Source organism: Abramis brama, assembly GCF_963993115.1.
Source record: "Abramis brama genome assembly, chromosome: 18".
Taxonomy (NCBI): domain Eukaryota; kingdom Metazoa; phylum Chordata; class Actinopteri; order Cypriniformes; family Leuciscidae; genus Abramis; species Abramis brama.
Genome location: NC_139980.1, coordinates 5,979,270 through 5,997,533, shown reverse-complemented (window position 1 = coordinate 5,997,533; position 18,264 = coordinate 5,979,270). Strand labels below are relative to the sequence as shown.

The 18,264-nt window shown below is 37.1% G+C and overlaps 2 protein-coding genes across 4 annotated transcripts; one reads left to right on the top strand and one right to left on the bottom strand.

The window, feature by feature from the left end:
• Positions 1–473: 473 nt before the first annotated feature.
• Positions 474–4,494, bottom strand: rps7 (ribosomal protein S7). The gene is made up of 7 exons (XM_084091206.1): positions 4,426–4,494; positions 3,447–3,530; positions 3,269–3,340; positions 2,703–2,846; positions 1,706–1,770; positions 1,102–1,252; positions 474–585 (listed from the first exon to the last, which is right to left on the bottom strand). Exons 2-7 carry the CDS (start codon positions 3,519–3,521, stop codon positions 508–510), a joined length of 585 nt encoding a protein of 194 aa, XP_083947332.1. The 5' UTR covers positions 3,522–3,530; positions 4,426–4,494; the 3' UTR covers positions 474–507.
• Positions 4,495–5,483: 989 nt separating this feature from the next.
• On the top strand, positions 5,484–9,219 carry rnaseh1 (ribonuclease H1). Of its 3 annotated transcripts, none has more exons than XM_084091205.1 (9): positions 5,484–5,538; positions 5,738–5,830; positions 5,919–6,043; positions 7,008–7,193; positions 7,339–7,438; positions 7,683–7,737; positions 7,821–7,905; positions 8,034–8,158; positions 8,897–9,219. In XM_084091205.1, exons 2-9 carry the CDS (start codon positions 5,763–5,765, stop codon positions 8,981–8,983), a joined length of 831 nt encoding a protein of 276 aa, XP_083947331.1. In that variant the 5' UTR covers positions 5,484–5,538; positions 5,738–5,762; the 3' UTR covers positions 8,984–9,219. The 3 variants fall into 3 exon arrangements, with proteins under 3 accessions (XP_083947331.1, XP_083947330.1, XP_083947329.1); XM_084091204.1 differs by having other exon boundaries at positions 5,496–5,620; XM_084091203.1 differs by lacking the exon at positions 5,484–5,538 and having other exon boundaries at positions 5,545–5,830.
• The last annotated feature ends 9,045 nt before the right edge of the window (positions 9,220–18,264 follow it).

Here is an 18,264-nt window from a genome sequence, read left to right as displayed (position 1 = left end):
TACATTGACATCATGACCATTTTATAAAATAGGATAAAGTCTTGTTCACCGGTTACATTGGAAAGACAATACAATCTTTCAATCTGAACAAATGCTTAGATTTTTTTTATTTTTTTATTCCAATACTAGTACAGGGAATTGACCAACATGCTATCAGTGAATAACTCCTGACAAAATGGTCACCACCAGCAATAACTACTGATGGACTGGTTTAGATGCAGATCTGTTGGGAGCCAGGATTAGGCCAGGCATGAGTTTGGGCACTATAAAAGATACCGATCATTGTGGCCTCCATAAAAACATGTTACACTGCAATCTGATGAACATTTCTAATGTGCAGACAAGAGTGAAGTCATAGCAATCCTTACCACGTCTTTTTCGGCCACAATGCTTTCATGAACTAACATCTTGCTCATAAAACCACAGAAGTCACTCAATGACTTGGTAAAATAATTGAAAAAAGACAGGGGACATGACAGTAAACAAATTTATTTTGTCATCTGCACTTTACAGTTGGAACTCCGGGAATTCAAATATCACATCCTTGCCTGTGAGCTTCTTGTAGACACCAGAGAAGGTCTCAACCTGAAACAACAACCACAAATTAGTTTTAAATTAATATTCAGTGTAAAGACTAATTAAGAAATTGTGACAGTCACTTACAAATTGAAATGTAGAGAGCTGAAAATAAAGCTAAAGCATACTAATTGATGGGTTTTTTCAAAAGGTAAACATCTCCAGTTAAAGTCAAGAGTCAAAACAATCGGAGAACGGTTACACCACACAAATCAAATTAGGACTGCCTGATAATTCATCACAAATCCCAAAATAGAACCCCAACTTTAACAATTAATAGTGTACACTGCATGGTTTACCTCCCCAGTAACGGCCCAAAGGGCTCTGGGAAGATGTAGGAATATACAGGACGCCGTCCACACCAGCCAGAGGCCGGGGACAAGCTTGCTATCCAACGTCGTGGAACGGGATTGTACGTCATGGCACCGAAGTGCTGCGCTCCCTTACGCCACACGGACAGAGCCACATGAGAGCCATCTCACAGGATGTCCACGTTGGGTCACTGCATTTAAGAATAGTACTCACTTTGTGTTCAACATTGTTTTGCTGTGCCTTGTCGAGGTGGACCTTGATGAGCCTGCTGCTGTCCAGTTTCACGCGAATCCTTTTGCCAACGATTTCGCTGGGGAAGACCAGGTCCTCAAGGATAGCATCATGCACATTAGTCAGAGTTCGGCTAAAGGAGAAGACACAGATTAAGTGGACAAGTTTAGTGTTCATCCACTAAACATTAGGTTCATGTGACCTAAAAACATGACACATCCTAAATATAACAGATTTGGATGTACACTGCATGGTTTACCTCCCCAGTAACGGCCCAAAGGGCTCTGGGAAGATGTAGGAATATACAGGACGCCGTCCACACCAGCCAGAGGCCGGGGACAAGCTTGCTATCCAACGTCGTGGAACGGGACTGTACGTCATGGCACCGAAGTGCTGCGCTCCCTTACGCCACACGGACAGAGCCACATGAGAGCCATCTCACAGGATGTCCACGTCGGTTTACGATACGCTAACAGGCCAATCAGCACAACTCTGATATGGTAGGCAAATTCACACGGAGAAAGCAAGCACTACTAACCCTGACTCCGCAAACACAGCTTCCAAAATGCAACAAGACGACATTTACCTCCTGGGACGCTTCTGCTTGTTTTTTGTGCGGCTTTTCCTTGTGGGTTTAGGCAGGATTCTTCTCTGGAAAAAAAGATCAATCAAGATTAAAACCATTAATTTGGTTGTCAACATGCTAATTCTTAAGCAACATCACACTATTGTGGCTCTAAATGGCATGTACACTGCATGGTTTACCTCCCCAGTAACGGCCCAAAGGGCTCTGGGAAGATGTAGGAATATACAGGACGCCGTCCACACCAGCCAGAGGCTGGGGACAAGCTTGCTATCCAACGTCGTGGAACGGGATTGTACGTCATGGCACCGAAGTGCTGCGCTCCCTTACGCCACACGGACAGAGCCACATGAGAGCCATCTCACAGGATGTCCACGTTGGTAAATCAAAATCACACTAAGGCTAGGATTCATTAAAGTCAAAGTTTAAGGACCCCATGAAATGACTTGACAAGTGTTATCTGGTCCAGTGCCAACACTGTGCAATTGAAAAAGGATGTTTGGCAGGATGTAAAAGGGCTTGTTACCCTTTTAAAAATATCTACAAGGTGAAGATGAGCATTTTAAATCTAAAGAGCATTTGATTTGGACAAATTAATTTTAATAGAACATACCTGCATAATTTATTACAATTAACAAATAATTTTTACTCTGGAGAGCACTGGATTGGACATTTAAAATATTTAGTTGTCCAGGCAATCTTCACAGATATGCACAATTTTTAAATCTTAAGAGCATTTGAAAGTTACATCTCAATGTGTAGAATCACACTAGCATAAACAATGGCCTCAAACAAACAAACATGGACTAAAAGCCACAAGTTTAATTTGGATTTAAAGAGGTCATTAAAATTCCACCCCAAATGACAATTAAAAATATTGCACTAAACACTAAAGGACAGTTTTAGCAGCAGCTAAATGTACATCAATAAATACAAAGGACAGCACATCTAACACTTGTTCGACATTAAAAATCAGATGCTTAAAAAGGACAAGTCTTACCTGTGCGATGAACACCACATGCTTGCCGCTGAATTTCTTTTCCAGCTCACGCACGAGCCTCACCTGGATCTTCTGGAAGGACTTCAGCTGGGGCACCGGCACAAAAATGATGATGGCTTTCCTGCTACCACCAACCTCAATTTCCTGCAAGAAAGAGAGAGAATGAATAGTGTGAACAAGCACACAATGCATAAATCTACTAAAGACTGAGCCTAGTATTCACCAAGTTTTACTTTTTTACAGTGGAGGGCATGTACACTGCATGGTTTACCTCCCCAGTAACGGCCCAAAGGGCTCTGGGAAAATGTAGGAATATACAGGACGCCGTCCACACCAGCCAGAGGCCGGGGACGAGCTTGCTATCCAACGTCGTGGAACGGGATTGTACGTCATGGCACCGAAGTGCTGCGCTCCCTTACGCCACACGGACAGAGCCACATGAGAGCCATCTCACAGGATGTCCACGTTGGTTGCGTCAAATATCAGTTCAGCTATTTATTGTACTAATGCTGTAGCTGAACTACTGCAATGGTAATCATCCAAAATGAATGAACCCAAGTGTTTACCTTAGCAGCAGTGATGTGGAGCTCCCTCAGCTGAGCCTTCAAATCAGAGTTCATCTCCAGCTCGAGAAGAGCCTGCATGAGACAGACTGAAGTTTATCATAAGAACAGTAGAAGAGAGGATACAGATGCATGCATATCACATTTATAAAAAAAAAAATCATGAGTTGCTCAATTATACCTGGGAAATGCCAGACTCAAACTCATCTGGCTTTTCGCCATTCGGCTTCACTATTTTCGCACTGGTACTGAACATGGCCTGTGTCTGAAACACAGAAACAGACTTGTAAGAATAAAAACAACATAGTATAGTAAGATTAGTTCACTTAAGATTGTCATTTACTAACCCTCACTTTATTCCAAACCTGAACTTTCACTGTTATACACAAAATAAGATTTTAGGCAGAATGCTGCAAACTGAAAGCCTCAATCTACCTACATTTTATAAAAAATGACTCTACAGAATCTGAGGCTGTCAGGTCATAACATTACGCACATCTCCTTTTGTGGTCCTCAGATGCAAGTCAAGGGTTTGGAAAAACATGAAGGGGAGCAAATGAACAAAATTATTGAGTGAATTACCCTTCAAAGTTGACATACAAACTGATGCGTCTGTACAGGTAAGCAAGGTGACATGCTATTCATAAGACACCGTAATTTAATAAATTAACCCAAATATCTCGGCATTTCATCGAATTATTAATCTCAAATTTAAAATTCTAACTACGGCTGTTCTATGTAATTCACCAACTAACGTTAGGCGGCTACCGTTAAGAAAACAATTTCTACTAACTACAAGTGTGTTCTTAGCATGCCGTTAGCATTGATTAGCTAGCACAGAATCACTACATTTACATTACAAGTTTAATTCTATCACAAATATAAGTCTTCGAGATATAGAACTTTACTTAATAGAGGCATTTTCGGGGATATTATACCAGCACATGGGCCGCAATAATACTGTAGTACAGCCACGTCTGCTAGCACATCTTAAATTTATAAATTCCTCTTTCTAAAATAGCCATCCACTTACTTATATACTCTTATCTAACGCATCTCAGTGAAAACATTATATGAAGCTCATGTATGGAGGTAAATATTACTTATTTTCTACATTTTAACTTGATATCCCTTTAGCTGGGCACATTCAGTAGACTCACCTCTTTCAACGACGGCCTGGGAAGAGACCGTATTCTCGCGAGAGGCCGGTAAAAGCGCGTTGGTGTGTTGCATGATGGGAAATGTAATCATCATCCTCGACTGCAGAGGGCACCCGTTCTTCTTATTTATTATGTTGTGTAAAGGAATAGTTGCAATATTTTGTTAATTTTATTAACTGAAGAACATCATTATACAATATTATAAATACATAGTTTCAGGGATTCTGGCTAGTTTTTTTTTTTTTTTTTTAACTGACTTGCTATCTATGAGGAAGTTTAAAAACACATGTCTAATCATGTTTTACAGTTTTCCTCTCAAATGGAGTTCCATTGTGATTTAAAAAAAAAAATGTTTTTTTTTTTTAAAGTTCGCGAGTACGACTTAATTTCCTTTTTTGTAATCATTTAACAACCTACATTATTTACTACAAAGATCCGCTGTTCATAAGCCATTTTTTACAGTCTGTTCATAAGAGTCATTCATTCGTACTGGTGTGCTGTGTGTTTACGATTCACTAAAAAGAACCGGTTCATACGAGTCATTCGTTTGGGAATTGAGCTACGCTGTTGCGCCGTATGTTTGTGGTTCAAAAAAGAATCGACTCATATGAGTCATATGTTTTGAAGTCGGGCTGTACCATAGACAGTATAGGGCTGTACTGGTCGCGCTGCATGGTTTCGACTCACTAAAATGAAATATCTCTCTCTGAACGAGTAGCATCTACATATCTTGCTCTGAACGCCCACTTTTAATAAGACCGAGGCCATTTAAATCAATGTTTCTATTGCTGCTTTTTTTATTATTATTATTTTTATCTCAGTGTTGTCTCCTTCCCTTCCTTCTTGCAACTTGTCAACTTTCGTTGGAATATAATACTGTTTTCAAATGTCAAATGTTACGGGCAAAATGTTAATAAAAAACAAAACAAAAAAACAAACAAAGCGAAAGTGACATTTCTTCACCGAAACAAGAAGCTAATAAATGCACGATTGAAAAAAAAACAAAAAAACTTGTCCACCACACTCCACTTCAGTTGGTGGCGGTAATGCACTATATAATGTAAGAAGAAGAAGCTGTGAATCTGAAAAGCGATTGGTCAGCCGACTCTTAACGTGGGTGCACATTCAGTGGAGGTTTTGCTAACGAAAGTCAAAACCGTTGGATCCATAAGCATTTTGTGAAAGTCTTTGTCAGGTTATTTTTATGGTTATTGTCATTTCAAATGCCACGACTAAAGGATATTGTAATGTTAACTCTGCTCTGAGCAGAGACTATGTTGAGATTGCCTGGGTTTTTCAATGTTGTACGCAGGACTCTCTGTAACGCCGCAGAAGATATGGGCAAGAAAGGAGCATTTTTCTACGCTGTGAGGAAAGGATTTAAACCAGGAGTGTACCAAACATGGTGAACAGGCAGCTATATGACTGTTTTCTGTACTTGTGAGCGCTTATTGCACTGCATTGCATGACCACGCATTATTTCTCTCCTAAAGGGAGGAATGTAAACATCAAGTGGATAAGTTTCCCTATGCAAGTTATAAGAAGTTTGCCTCTGAAAAGGATGCTTGGGCCTTTGTGAGGAGCCAATCTGCAGCACCATCTTTTGGGAAACCAATTGGTAATATCAAAGATGTTATACACCCCTTATAAAGATCTGCCATAATGATGCATCATCAATATTTCAGGTGTACAAGGGAAAGTATACAGGAGGGAGAGGGGTAAGAAGATGTGCCTCTATTTGTGTCATGTGATATGGCCATTCGAGAGAGCCATATTATACAGCATGCTGAAACATTTTTTTTATTATTTTATATTCTTAATAGCAAGTCATTTTATTTTTATGTGCTGGTTATATTTATCCAGATCTAAAAATTTATATCAAACATGTTGGTTTACAGATTGGCAATTCACCATGTAAATTATTTTACTAAAAATTAGCCATATAAATTTAACCATAAATGTAAGACAATACCTTTATGTTTTTTATATATATCTTTCATTCATATATTCCAAATATTAAATGTTTTTTTCATTGCTAGTTTATGGAAAGATTAGAAATATGTATTTGTAAATAGTTTTTTTCTCATATGTTCAAGTTTTTTATTTGAAATGTAAATCCTCCCCAAATACCCCATAATAAGAGACCGTTTACCTCTAATATGTGCCATGTTGTATCACTGGATATTGCTTTGTTGATAGAAGATGTCCTGAGATATAATTAATTATTTAAATACATTTATTTTTGCCTATATGACAACTTATGTAAAGTTGTGGCACAGCTTACCCCACTCATTTTCGTCTTATCTCTTATAGCTGGTCACAGTTTCTTTGGTGTGTTACCAATTTAATCACCTTTTTTTGCTTTCACTAGTTTATTAAATGGCATAACTAATGAAATGTTCCATGGGGTCTCTTAATAAATATGAGGCCATAAAATCTGTTAATGATAAAGAATATCAAATATACATCGCAGTAATTTACCCCAAAACTACTACACAGATAAATGCTTATCTATGTATTGATAGGCTGCTAAACTATACTATAAAGGAAGTGATTGCCATTATTTTTTGTTTGCATTTAAGGATGTGACTATGAGGTCCTGCCTCCTAGAAACGTGCCTGATTCCTCAATGGCTGTACCCCTTGGAAGTAAAAGAACCCATGAGGACTCTGAAGATGAAGGACCTTCCTGTCCGAAACGAGTGAAACTCATTGAGGTCCCACTGTCAAAGACAGCTGCAGCCAGTAGTGATGGATTTACGTATATGGGTAACTATTGTGTGTACTATAGTCTTGTTGGAGATAATGGAAATTTTAAATTGAAATCAAAACCGAATTAGTAGACCAAATATTAACGTTGTAAGTTTTACCATAGTTAAATGAAATGGGCTACTTTTTGCTGGGGGTTTTTCAGGTGATTCTGTAGTGGTGTACACGGATGGATGTTGCTCCGCCAATGGAAAACGAGGAGCGCGTGCAGGAATTGGTGTATATTGGGGTCGTGATCATCCACTGTAAGTCATCTGTGATTAATGGCATTCTGGAAAAACAAACAGTGCAACTTCAGACAGCAATGCTTTCATATCCAGTGTTCAACAAATAATTATAGTTCAACATTTTTACTTGCCTCACTGCAAAATATATATTTTTAGTTTTATAAATGTAAATACACACACACACACACATATATATATATATATATAATATTTATTTTTTTTATTTTATTTTTTATTGTCTGAACTTTTAATTCTTTCTCAGTAATGTGGCTGAGAGGCTTTCAGGGAGGCAGACCAACCAAAGAGCAGAATTACAGGTAAAAATTATGAGGTGCTCACAAACAGAGTTCTTTCTTATACCCAGTTATCGATAACTGTATCATTAAACATTTAATCACAGGCTGCATGCAAGGCACTCGAGCAGGCCAGAGAAATGAATTTTAAAAAGATTGTGCTATACACGGACAGCAAGTTCACCATTAATGGTATGCACTCCCTGCTTTTCTTTTCAAAAACTTGGAAAAATGTCTGGTCATGAATCAATTTTTTTATTTACATTTTTTATTTATTGTTATAATATATATGTGTATGTTAATTTTTTTACTTTCCAAAGGCATCACAAGTTGGGTAAAGACCTGGAAGTCTAATGGCTGGAGACTTAAAAGTGGTGGGGTCATAATCAACAAGGAAGACTTCCAAAAGCTGGATAAACTAAATGCAGAACTTGAGGTCGTATGGGTATGTTTTATCTGTACAATATGGCATCTGCTATCCTGTGTGTATAACTTGTGTTTCAAGCATGATGTCCCAACCTTACTGTATAAACATTCTTTTAGCATGTAAATGTGCAGCTGTAGACTTTCTCAGTCCATCAATTTTGATAATCACGCAATGAGAGATGTCTTGCATCTCTTTGAATAATTTTTGCTAAAGCTGATATCTCGGGTGATTAAAGGGTTAGTTCACCCAAAAATTCAAATCCGTTCATTAATCACTCTCCTTCATGTCGTTCCAAACCCGTAAGAGCTTCGTTTATCTTCAGAACACAAATTAAGATATTTTTGATGAAATCCAATACGATTTTTTTTCTGACGCTGTTAGATAAACAGTGTCAGATAAAAGAAAAATAAATAAATTCAGTTACAGAGTCCAACAACATGAAATCAATATATGTAATAAATCTAATTTTCATCTATTGTAGACTATGCCATAAATTGAATTGAAAAGTTGAGAGATACCTGCAGGCTATTTGTTTTAGGAACAGTTGTGTTTGTGGCATATCACATATTTCTGTGGTACAAACATTTTTAGGAACGTGTCTTCACATTACAGCACTAAACATCAGAACCCTTCTGCTCGCTTTCCAGTGTTGTCAGCGGTGCTTGGCATTATACAATGAACAATAAAACAAATGCATGGCATAGCCAGTAAAATTTCTCTCTCTCAGTGAATATCTCTCTTATTCCTCATTTCTAGATGCATGTACCAGGTCATGCTGGGTACACAGGCAATGAGGAGGCAGACAGACTGTCCAGGATAGGAGCAGCAAAGCCCCCATGTTAGCACACTGTTGTCACATTCATTTTATAGTGATGAATTATGTTTTAGGTGCCTAGGCTGTGGCTCTACTTTGTTTATCCTTGATGGCTAATGCACTTTTTCTTATTTTGATCTTGTTTTGCTAGTGTTGTGATGTTGCAAACAACACTTGAAACTAGTTTTCTTATTTTCTGAAGAGTGATGCCTATCTAAAGTGTTTGTTTTTGATTGTTCTGTCAATTAAATTGTCATGTTCCTGAGATTGATTCCTGGTACTTATTTTTCCATCTCAGAAACTCTTTTTGCCCATAAGCACTTAGGACATTTTTTGGGTGCATTACAAGTGATAAAGAATATTTGTAGTGAGTGTGCCGCTGTTAGTTTCCAACATGACTAATATTGTGCCATGGTAATGTATTATTGATCCTTATCTTTGCTCTTTTCAAAAATGTGTTTTCAGTTAAAAAATGGTCATTGCTTCAAAATGCACTAATGCTGAAATGCCTCCACACGAACAGCAGGTGTCACTGCAGTTCATGCTGAACACTTGATGGACTAGATCTTATCTTTACAAAAAACAAGCTTTGCTCTTAGTTATTAGTGAGTCTTTCCTTTCTTCACTTGGGTTATTTGAAGTACATGATGGCTATCCTAATTAAATTGTTTTTAGTATTTTTCCTGATACCTGGGGATAGCTTCATCCCATTCCATCAAATTGTTTTACACAGAAGGATTTCTAAACTTTCCAGGAATATTTTACCCCAAAATGTAATTGTTTACTTATCCCCATGTTCCAAATCTGCATGACTGGCAGTCACGGAGTCTACAATGTAAGACATGCTTATGGGCTTCAAAGTTTATCAATCAAAAAAAAGACCTTGTGTGTTCTGCAGGGATGGAAAAGGTATGGAATGACATGAGGGTGAGTATATGATGACAGACAGACATTTTTGAGTGAACTATTCTTTAACAATAAACAGAGTCCTAGCCTGTTGTTCATGTTCAATGTTCCAGAAATTCTCTCTTAGCGTCATATTTTTCTCAAGCTTTATAACTGTCCTGTCCGATTCTCTGCTTTAAGCCTGCGTCTAGACAGAAGCCTTGAGTGTTGTCTTAAACACAGATAAGCTGCACAGCAGGCTGAGAAGGAGTTGAGCCATCTTTTCTTTTATGAAATAAACAGAGGTGAGAATCTCAACACAAGGGCCTCAGTGCGGTCCGTCCTGACCTTCGCTTGCAGGGCTCGGCTCCTCTGAATTCCCGCTGAGATCCAAGACCTTCAGAGCGGGATGTACGGACAACAGTTATAGGTCAGGAGACTCAGACTGTCCTTGCCTGGTGAAAACAAGAAGGATTTAGTGCTCGTAACCTTTCGCAGATTTAGGTTTCTTGAGCCTACCTCGTACAGCAGGTTCTCAGATGTCTAATGAAAGTCTTATCTTGGGATCTGAAGCTGAAAGCTGTCCTCAAGCCTAATGGAGAATGTAGATTAGCTCGTTTTGTAATATTTATGGAAGTTGGTTGTTCCAACTGCTAACGTTTAGATCTCATCTGAAGGCTGTTTGATAATCAGACACCGTGATAATTTGTTGGAGATTAAGGGAAGGAGGAGGCACACACACACCAACAAAAAAACACACACCCCATCATTACAGCACATCTGGTCTCTGCTCTCTTCAAAAACCATGTCACAGCTGACTCAGGCCCTCAAATCTGCAAGGAAGTGTAGGGGAATTTCCACTAATGAATCCAACAATCACACGATGAGGGCTCTTTGTGCAGGGACTTCAATGGAAACCACATTCGGAGCAGACACAGCGAGTCACAATCAAAGCCGTTACCACGGGAGCAAAGCTGCAGCTTGTAACCGAACAGACATCTGTTTCCATGACAGCTGTCTGGAACGGCATCAGCCTAACTAACTGCTGCCTCAGAACTAGTCTGACTGTTTGATATCTCTTGCGATAAAGACAGAGAAGATTCTGTCAGAATCCCTCGCAGCTTCTTGTTGTGATGCGCTAATGCGAAGAGAGAAGTTTGCATTTGTGTTTATTTTGTTCTTCTTTGAAGCTGCCGGAATCAGAGGCTGCAAAATAGTGGAAAGGAGAAGAAACACCCAAGAGAAGTAAACATATGGAGCGAACTACCCCGGTGAGCTCGACGGAAGCCTCTTCAGAGCGGCTGAGCTTCTGCGAAGGGTAGCTGCAATAAAGACAAACAACTTAAATACAAGTTAAGCTGAAACGACAACATTTGTGGCATAATGCTGATTACTACAACATTCATTTCCACTCTTCTTTTCTTTAAAAAAACAAAAAACATCTGAGTTGAGAACAATTGAGGCACTTACAATGGAAGTGAAGGTTCCAATCTGTCCCTTACGAAAATTAACCATGGTTTAACTACAAATAAAACCAAAAAACAATGGTAACCACACATTAACCATTAAGTACGTTAACCATAGTTTAACCGTGATATTTGTAGTAAAACTGGGTTTACAAATGGTAATCAATCCGCCCAAAAAAACTTGGCTACTACACCATGGTTAATTTTCCCAAGCGGTAAACATTAAAATAGGCCTACTTATTGTTTCAATAAGTCACCAGACGTGTGCACCATGCAACAACTAGCCTATATGCATTGTAACACGATTGTAGTATGGAAAATTGTGTAAATTATGAAATTCACATATGCATTTATTATCTATGTATCTTAATGATCTTATTGTGAACAATTCGTCAATGCATAGACTGTTTTGGTTTGTTTTTATCAGAGTGTAATTTGATAAAATTAAATTAGAATGTCTCAATCTGATCTTCCGGTCAGAGAAACTGCTTAAGAGAAACTCTACATCTTTTTTCTTTTTAAATATAACTTAGGCTACTTAAATATTTTGCTTAATTCTTTCTTTAAAATGGAGATGACTTGGTTTGATCATTTTATTGAAATAATATTCAAAAGCTTGAATTCAGATCTGCCTCTATTCAATACAAATGGGTTGAACCAAGTCCTGTCCTGCGTTTTTTTTTTTAAATTATTATTATTCTATGATCCGTTTCACTCAGGTGTAGGTCTACTTCACAATATGGAAGACTTGATCTGTCGCTACTTCCATTACATTGTGACTTTAAATATAAAAAAATTGGTCCGATTTGCTTCTGTAACTGCCTCACTCTAACCAACATTTTTGCTTTGAAAATGAGGGTCGAGTCAAAATAATTTTTTGTGGCATCAATATTTTGCATTGATGTGTTGTCGATTGAGCTTAACTCTTACCAAACCAAAAACATTCATTTTTAATAAGTGTTTCTGCATGGTTTAGATGCCCGCCTGGTGGTCTGCTGTTTGCAAGGGCAAGGCCTTCCCGCAGAGAGTGGCTTGACAAGGTGAGCTCCAGCACTGCGGCACTCTGCAGCTTTCGTTCTCTCTCGCTTCACCCTCCCTATCTCTCAGACAGTACACCTGCTTAGGAGCTCTCCCAAACCCTCACTACTCTGAGATACCACCTTAACCACTGCATGGTCTTATATGCACATCAGAACACAAAGTCCTTGACCCAAATAGTGCAGATGGCCATGCTCCGAACTGCCACTTAAAATCAGTGAGCTCAGGAGAGTCTGCCGTGACGCCTGGCCTTCAGGCTGCCTCAGACTGTGTGCGTATGAGTCTGACTCATCAAGCTACCAGAGAACTCAATTTAATCCCACAGCAGGAGAATAATTCTCTTAAAGCTGAAAGTTCCCCACCACGTGCTCGCTCGTGTACCTCCTCACACGTAACGAAAGCGAACCAGTCGTGCTGGATTTTTAATGATACATTTGTCAAGCAGCTACCGAGCGATGTTTTCAGCAATTGTAATGGAGAAAAACAAAAGGAACATCTGTGTCTCTGTCACCCTTACTTGCACAAAAAGTTGTTAGATCGTTAAGAAAATCTTTCCTTGCTTTTTTTGCCTTCTTTTATTCTTTCTTTCTCTCTCTCTTCTTTCTTTCTTTCTTTCTTTCTTTCTTTCTTTCTTTCTTTCTTTCTTTCTTTCTTTCTTTCTTTCTGTGTCACAAATGTCTGAATGTCATTGTTTTACACATCACAAGAAAATACCAAACCAAGTGGCATCTGTAAAAATACTATGTTAAAATTTTCTCAGATTTAAGTTCACTTAAAAAATCTTTTTGTGCAGTTTGACCTGACTGGTCATTTTAGTGGATATGTTAAGTCAATATTATGCAGGTTTAGTTCTCACAATTACAACCAACCAAATAAGTGTCAATTTTTATATATATATATATATATATATATATATATATATATATATATACAGTGCAATGCATAAGTGAATACACCCATGCTAAAGTTGACTAAAAAGAGGAATAAAAAATCATATTTTGGAAATTGAACTTAATGCCTTAATTTAAAAAATTAGGAAAAATCCAACCTTTAAGGACACCAATTTTCTTTGTGAATTAATAATGTATCGTAAATAAATAAATGTTCTTCCTTAAAATACATGGTGCATAAGTGAGTACACCCCTATGTTAAATTCCCATAGAGGCAGGCAGATTTTTATTTTTAAGTATTTTTAAAAAAAAAAAATTTAGGATACTATGCATCCTGATAAAGTTCCCTTGGCCTTTGGAATTAAAATAGCCCCACATCATCACATAGCCTTCACCATACCTAGAGATTGGCATGATTTTATTTCAGTTAGCCTAAAAGCTAGTTTGATTTGCATTGAGAGATGATCTTATGGAAAGTACCCCATGCAAATCTCTAGGTATGGTGAAGGCTATGTGATGATGTGGGGCTATTTTAATTTCCAAAGGCCAAGGGAACTTTATCAGGATGCATAGTATCCTAATTTTTTTTTTAAAAAAAATACTTAAAAATAAAAATCTGCCTGCCTCTATGGGAATTTAACATAGGGGTGTACTCACTTATGCACCATGTATTTTAAGGAAGAACATTTATTTATTTACGATACATTATTCATTCACAAAGAAAATTGGTGTCCTTAAAGGTTGGATTTTTCCTAATTTTTTAAATTAAGGCATTAAGTTCAATTTCCAAAATATGATTTTTTATTCCTCTTTTTAGTCAACTTTAGCATGGGTGTATTCACTTATGCATTGCACTATATATTATATATATATATATATATATATAAAAAATTGACACTATATATATATATATATATATATATATATATATATATATATATATATATATATATATATATATATATATAATTTGGACACTTATTTGGTTGGTAATTGTAAGATATATAACATATATATAACATATATATATATATATATATATATATATATATATATATATATATATATATATATATATATATATATATATATATATATATATAAAACAAAATATCAAAACAAGTTGCATTAATCATAAAGAAAGATAATAAGCAACAACAACAAAAAATATATAATAATAATATTAATTAATTAATTAATATTACTATTATATATATTTTTGTTGTTGTTGATTATTATCTTTCTTTATGATTAATGCAACTTGTTTTGATATTTTGTTATATATTGCAATAATATTCATACATGTGCCTTAAGTCTCTACATACTTTTTAGGGCTGTATATACTTTATATATGGTATATTTTGTAATCGTGCAGAAAGGAATATATGTAATTTGTTTGGAAATGTTTATTAAAAATAATTTTTGATGGACTTTTACATACATTTTCAGAGCAATCCACCTCACTTGGTGGTGTAGTTACTAAATAACTATCTGAGTCCTCACCTTGACAGGGCTGCCAGTCAGATTTGGCGTGATTTCAGCTGCCCTTGACCATGAGACGAGATACCACAGAGAGGAAAAGACAGAGAGTTAGAGAGAGAATGGTAGCGGGGGTGACAAGGTGAAGAGCAAATGATGCCATTAAAGGCAACAGCTGCTTGCTGAAGCAGGGGCTGGACTGGTCAACCCTGCCACCCATAATGATAACAAGGTCAGTGGGGTCACGCTGCTCAGCATCCTACCACCCCGCTCCCCCATCCATCAGATTTCCTACCTCTAATTATGCAGCCACCTTCTAACCAAGCATGAGATATTATTACACTTAGACGAGACCCCCCTCTCCTTAGATGCATAATGAATTATAGTGAGTCGTCTGTGAAGGGAGGCAGATTGTGACGACAGCCAAACGCAGCATCACTGAGATGGTGCAGCATTATAGCATCTCTTTTTCAAGCTCAGAAATGCACCAGCATGGGCTCGTGAAGATATCTCATCCTCAGAGTTGTTTAGTCCTAAAACCCAAAAGAGAAAAAGCTTTTTTTTAACCATGAGAATTTCGCATGGGTTTTTACACTAAGTTTTACAAACAAATTATATGCAACATCTAATTAATTAAACTTACAGTGGAAAGTTTTCCTAGACATGATGCGAAATCTGGGCACATAAGTTCCTGAACGTGATGATTGATGGGATACACTTTAGCCTCAAAGACCGCTCCGAAGCGGTATTCGAGATAGTGTGGATTCAGTGTGGATGCACATTTTTCAGACCTGGGACAGTCTTGCGCACTTACTTCTTGTTGCGTGCACCAGCTCTCAAGTGGCCAAGACCGCAAGAGTAGGTATTTGGACAGGCCCATTACTTCCATGTAGTAGTCCTAGCAACTAGTAAGCAGCTTACTTTTAAAAGCATGTGACAGTTTCTAAATTCATGTTTGAGGTCTGACTGTGCATAATTCAAGTCTTTTGAAAGGATGGCTCCCCCAAAAAACACCATTTACTCACAAGTCATTCCAAACCTGTATGACGTTCTTTCTTCTGCAGAACATTTAAAAAAATGTAGAGTGATGATTTGGACCCCATTGACTTTCATTGTATGGGTAAAACAGTTAAAACATTCTTCAAAATATCTCCTTCTAAAAGCCCTTTTGAAATTACCAAGGAAAACCAAGGAGAATTAGCCTATTGACATAAGAGTTGAAACGATGACAAAATATGTCAATTAGATAATCTGTCTGAAACGGAAGCCTTTGCGATTTGTTTAGATGCAGAAGACAAACAGCCTATGAAGAACAGCATATATTTTTTTAACCCACTTGTTAGGAGTGGGACATGTGAATTTGCATGAGGAACACTGTGTTGTATTAAACACTGAGTCGCGCTCATGTTCCTCCAGTGGCACCTGAGGGGCTTTAGAAAATAAAATCATAATTGCCACAATCAGCTCATGAACCTGGGTTACCTCCATGCCCACAGCTCTGCCTGTGCACTGGTAGAGTCCCATGTTTAATCTTAATGAGCGTGAGATGCAGGCAGACACAGTGGGGCGCAGGGCCCTGCTGAGCGCCAGAAAAGAGAGGGAGATAGCGAACAGCGATATACAGCAGAGGAAGCATGCAAAAACATGAAAAAAGATGAGAGAATACGATTTTTAATGTTTGAGGGCTCAGAATACATAGTTGTAGGATGTGAAATCAGGAAAGAGCTCTGCTGGACATGAAGCATCAATTGACAAAAATTCCACAGATATTTAAATACTCAAGGGAAATACTTTGTAGTTAATTACTTTGTTTTGTTTTTCTTTAATATTACCTAGCATTTGATATATTCCACAATATGTGAAGGCCTGTCTAATTATGTTAATTATGGTTTTAGCTGTGAGATCACTATATGACCAAAAGTATATGTTTAGCTGTTAACCTTCTAAATTACAGGTTTGTGTTTACAGTATTTCCAGAACATTCTTACCGATACACAATACAATGACTTTCTAGAGAATTATGTGCTTTCAGATGTGCTGCTTGTTGCCCATTTCTACCTCTGAGTGAAAAAATAATTGTGAAATGATTTATTATAATTGTGACTTTGTATTACAATTTCAACTTCATAATTGCAAATTTTTTTTTTGTTATTTCAAAATATCTTACAACTTTATTTCTTGTAGTTGTGACATTATATCATATATTACCTCACAGCTTTATATCTGACAGTTGCAACTATATTTCTCACATATGCAACCTTTTCTCGTTAGTGTGATTTCATATATCACAATGTGACTACGAAATAGGTGTAGATGGTAGAGAGCTGTATATGCTAACATAAGAACCAGACATTTATTTAAAATGAATTTTAGCAGAACATGATATCTGGCGCATTAACAGCTACTTTTGTATTTAATAAATTTATTTCAATTCAGATATTTGAATAAATGTATAAAATGCTGAGCTTATACAAGATGGTTAGAAAATATACCCATTGTAAAAATTTAAATTGACCAAAAATCATTTCCAGGATAAATATTGTCCCTTAATAAAATGTTAATTTGTGATATTGCAGTATAGTGATGATATAAAGTAGATACAAGAGGTGAGTAGAGCACAGCTGTATGGAGCATTTAGGTGGCTAATAGGGGATCTCTGGAAATTTGGGATCACAAGATCAGTGATGTCTATTAAAAGTTTAAAATGTGTGGCTTGCCTGATTTGAGTCGCTATAGAAAAACAACAGGCAATCTGGATGCAGCTGAGAACAGCACGATATGGGTTTAAAATGAGATGAGGAAGAGTGCTCTTGTGTACCCAAGCTGAGGGAGCCTTTCTGCACCATCGCCATGTTTTTCCCTTTCCTCACTCTCACTACAAAAGACAAGAGGACAACAATTGTTTTTAGTTGTTCTCTAAGGTATTGCTTAAATTGAAAAAATCAGCAGACCCAAACGTTGAAACTTGTTGACTCCTTTAAAGAGAGAGGACCCACAAAATTGGATCTATTTGGCCTGAAGTCAGTTTTTTTTTTTTTTTTTTGGCTAGTTAACATGGTCCAGTTAGCTTCTGCTGTTGTCATGCTATCTTATCCCTTTGTAGAATCCTATCACCTTTTCTCAAACAAAACAATTCCACTGGCTAAAACTAAACTTTTTTAATGGCTACTCTACGCACTGCTTGATTGGTAGTGAGTTTAATTTATAATGCAATGTAAAGCTTTAATGTATATTTATGTATATTTATTCTTATTCATGAAAATGTTGGTTTTAAAACTGATCTTTTAAAATGCATACAGTCTCACATTACATTACATTACTAAAGCTAAAAATACTCAAATATCTCCCTTTCTTTGTTTTCAGTTAGCCTACTAGCTTAGCATTGTGCTAACTGGTTATAAAATCTCTTAATTAGCTAGAACAAGATAATGATAATGGTATACGTTTTAGATCAAGCATTGTGGAAGGAAGATATGATTTTGCTAGATGTCCACTGACAGCCATTGAATTGAACTGAATTGCCATTTATTGACTAAATAACTAAATAAGTGC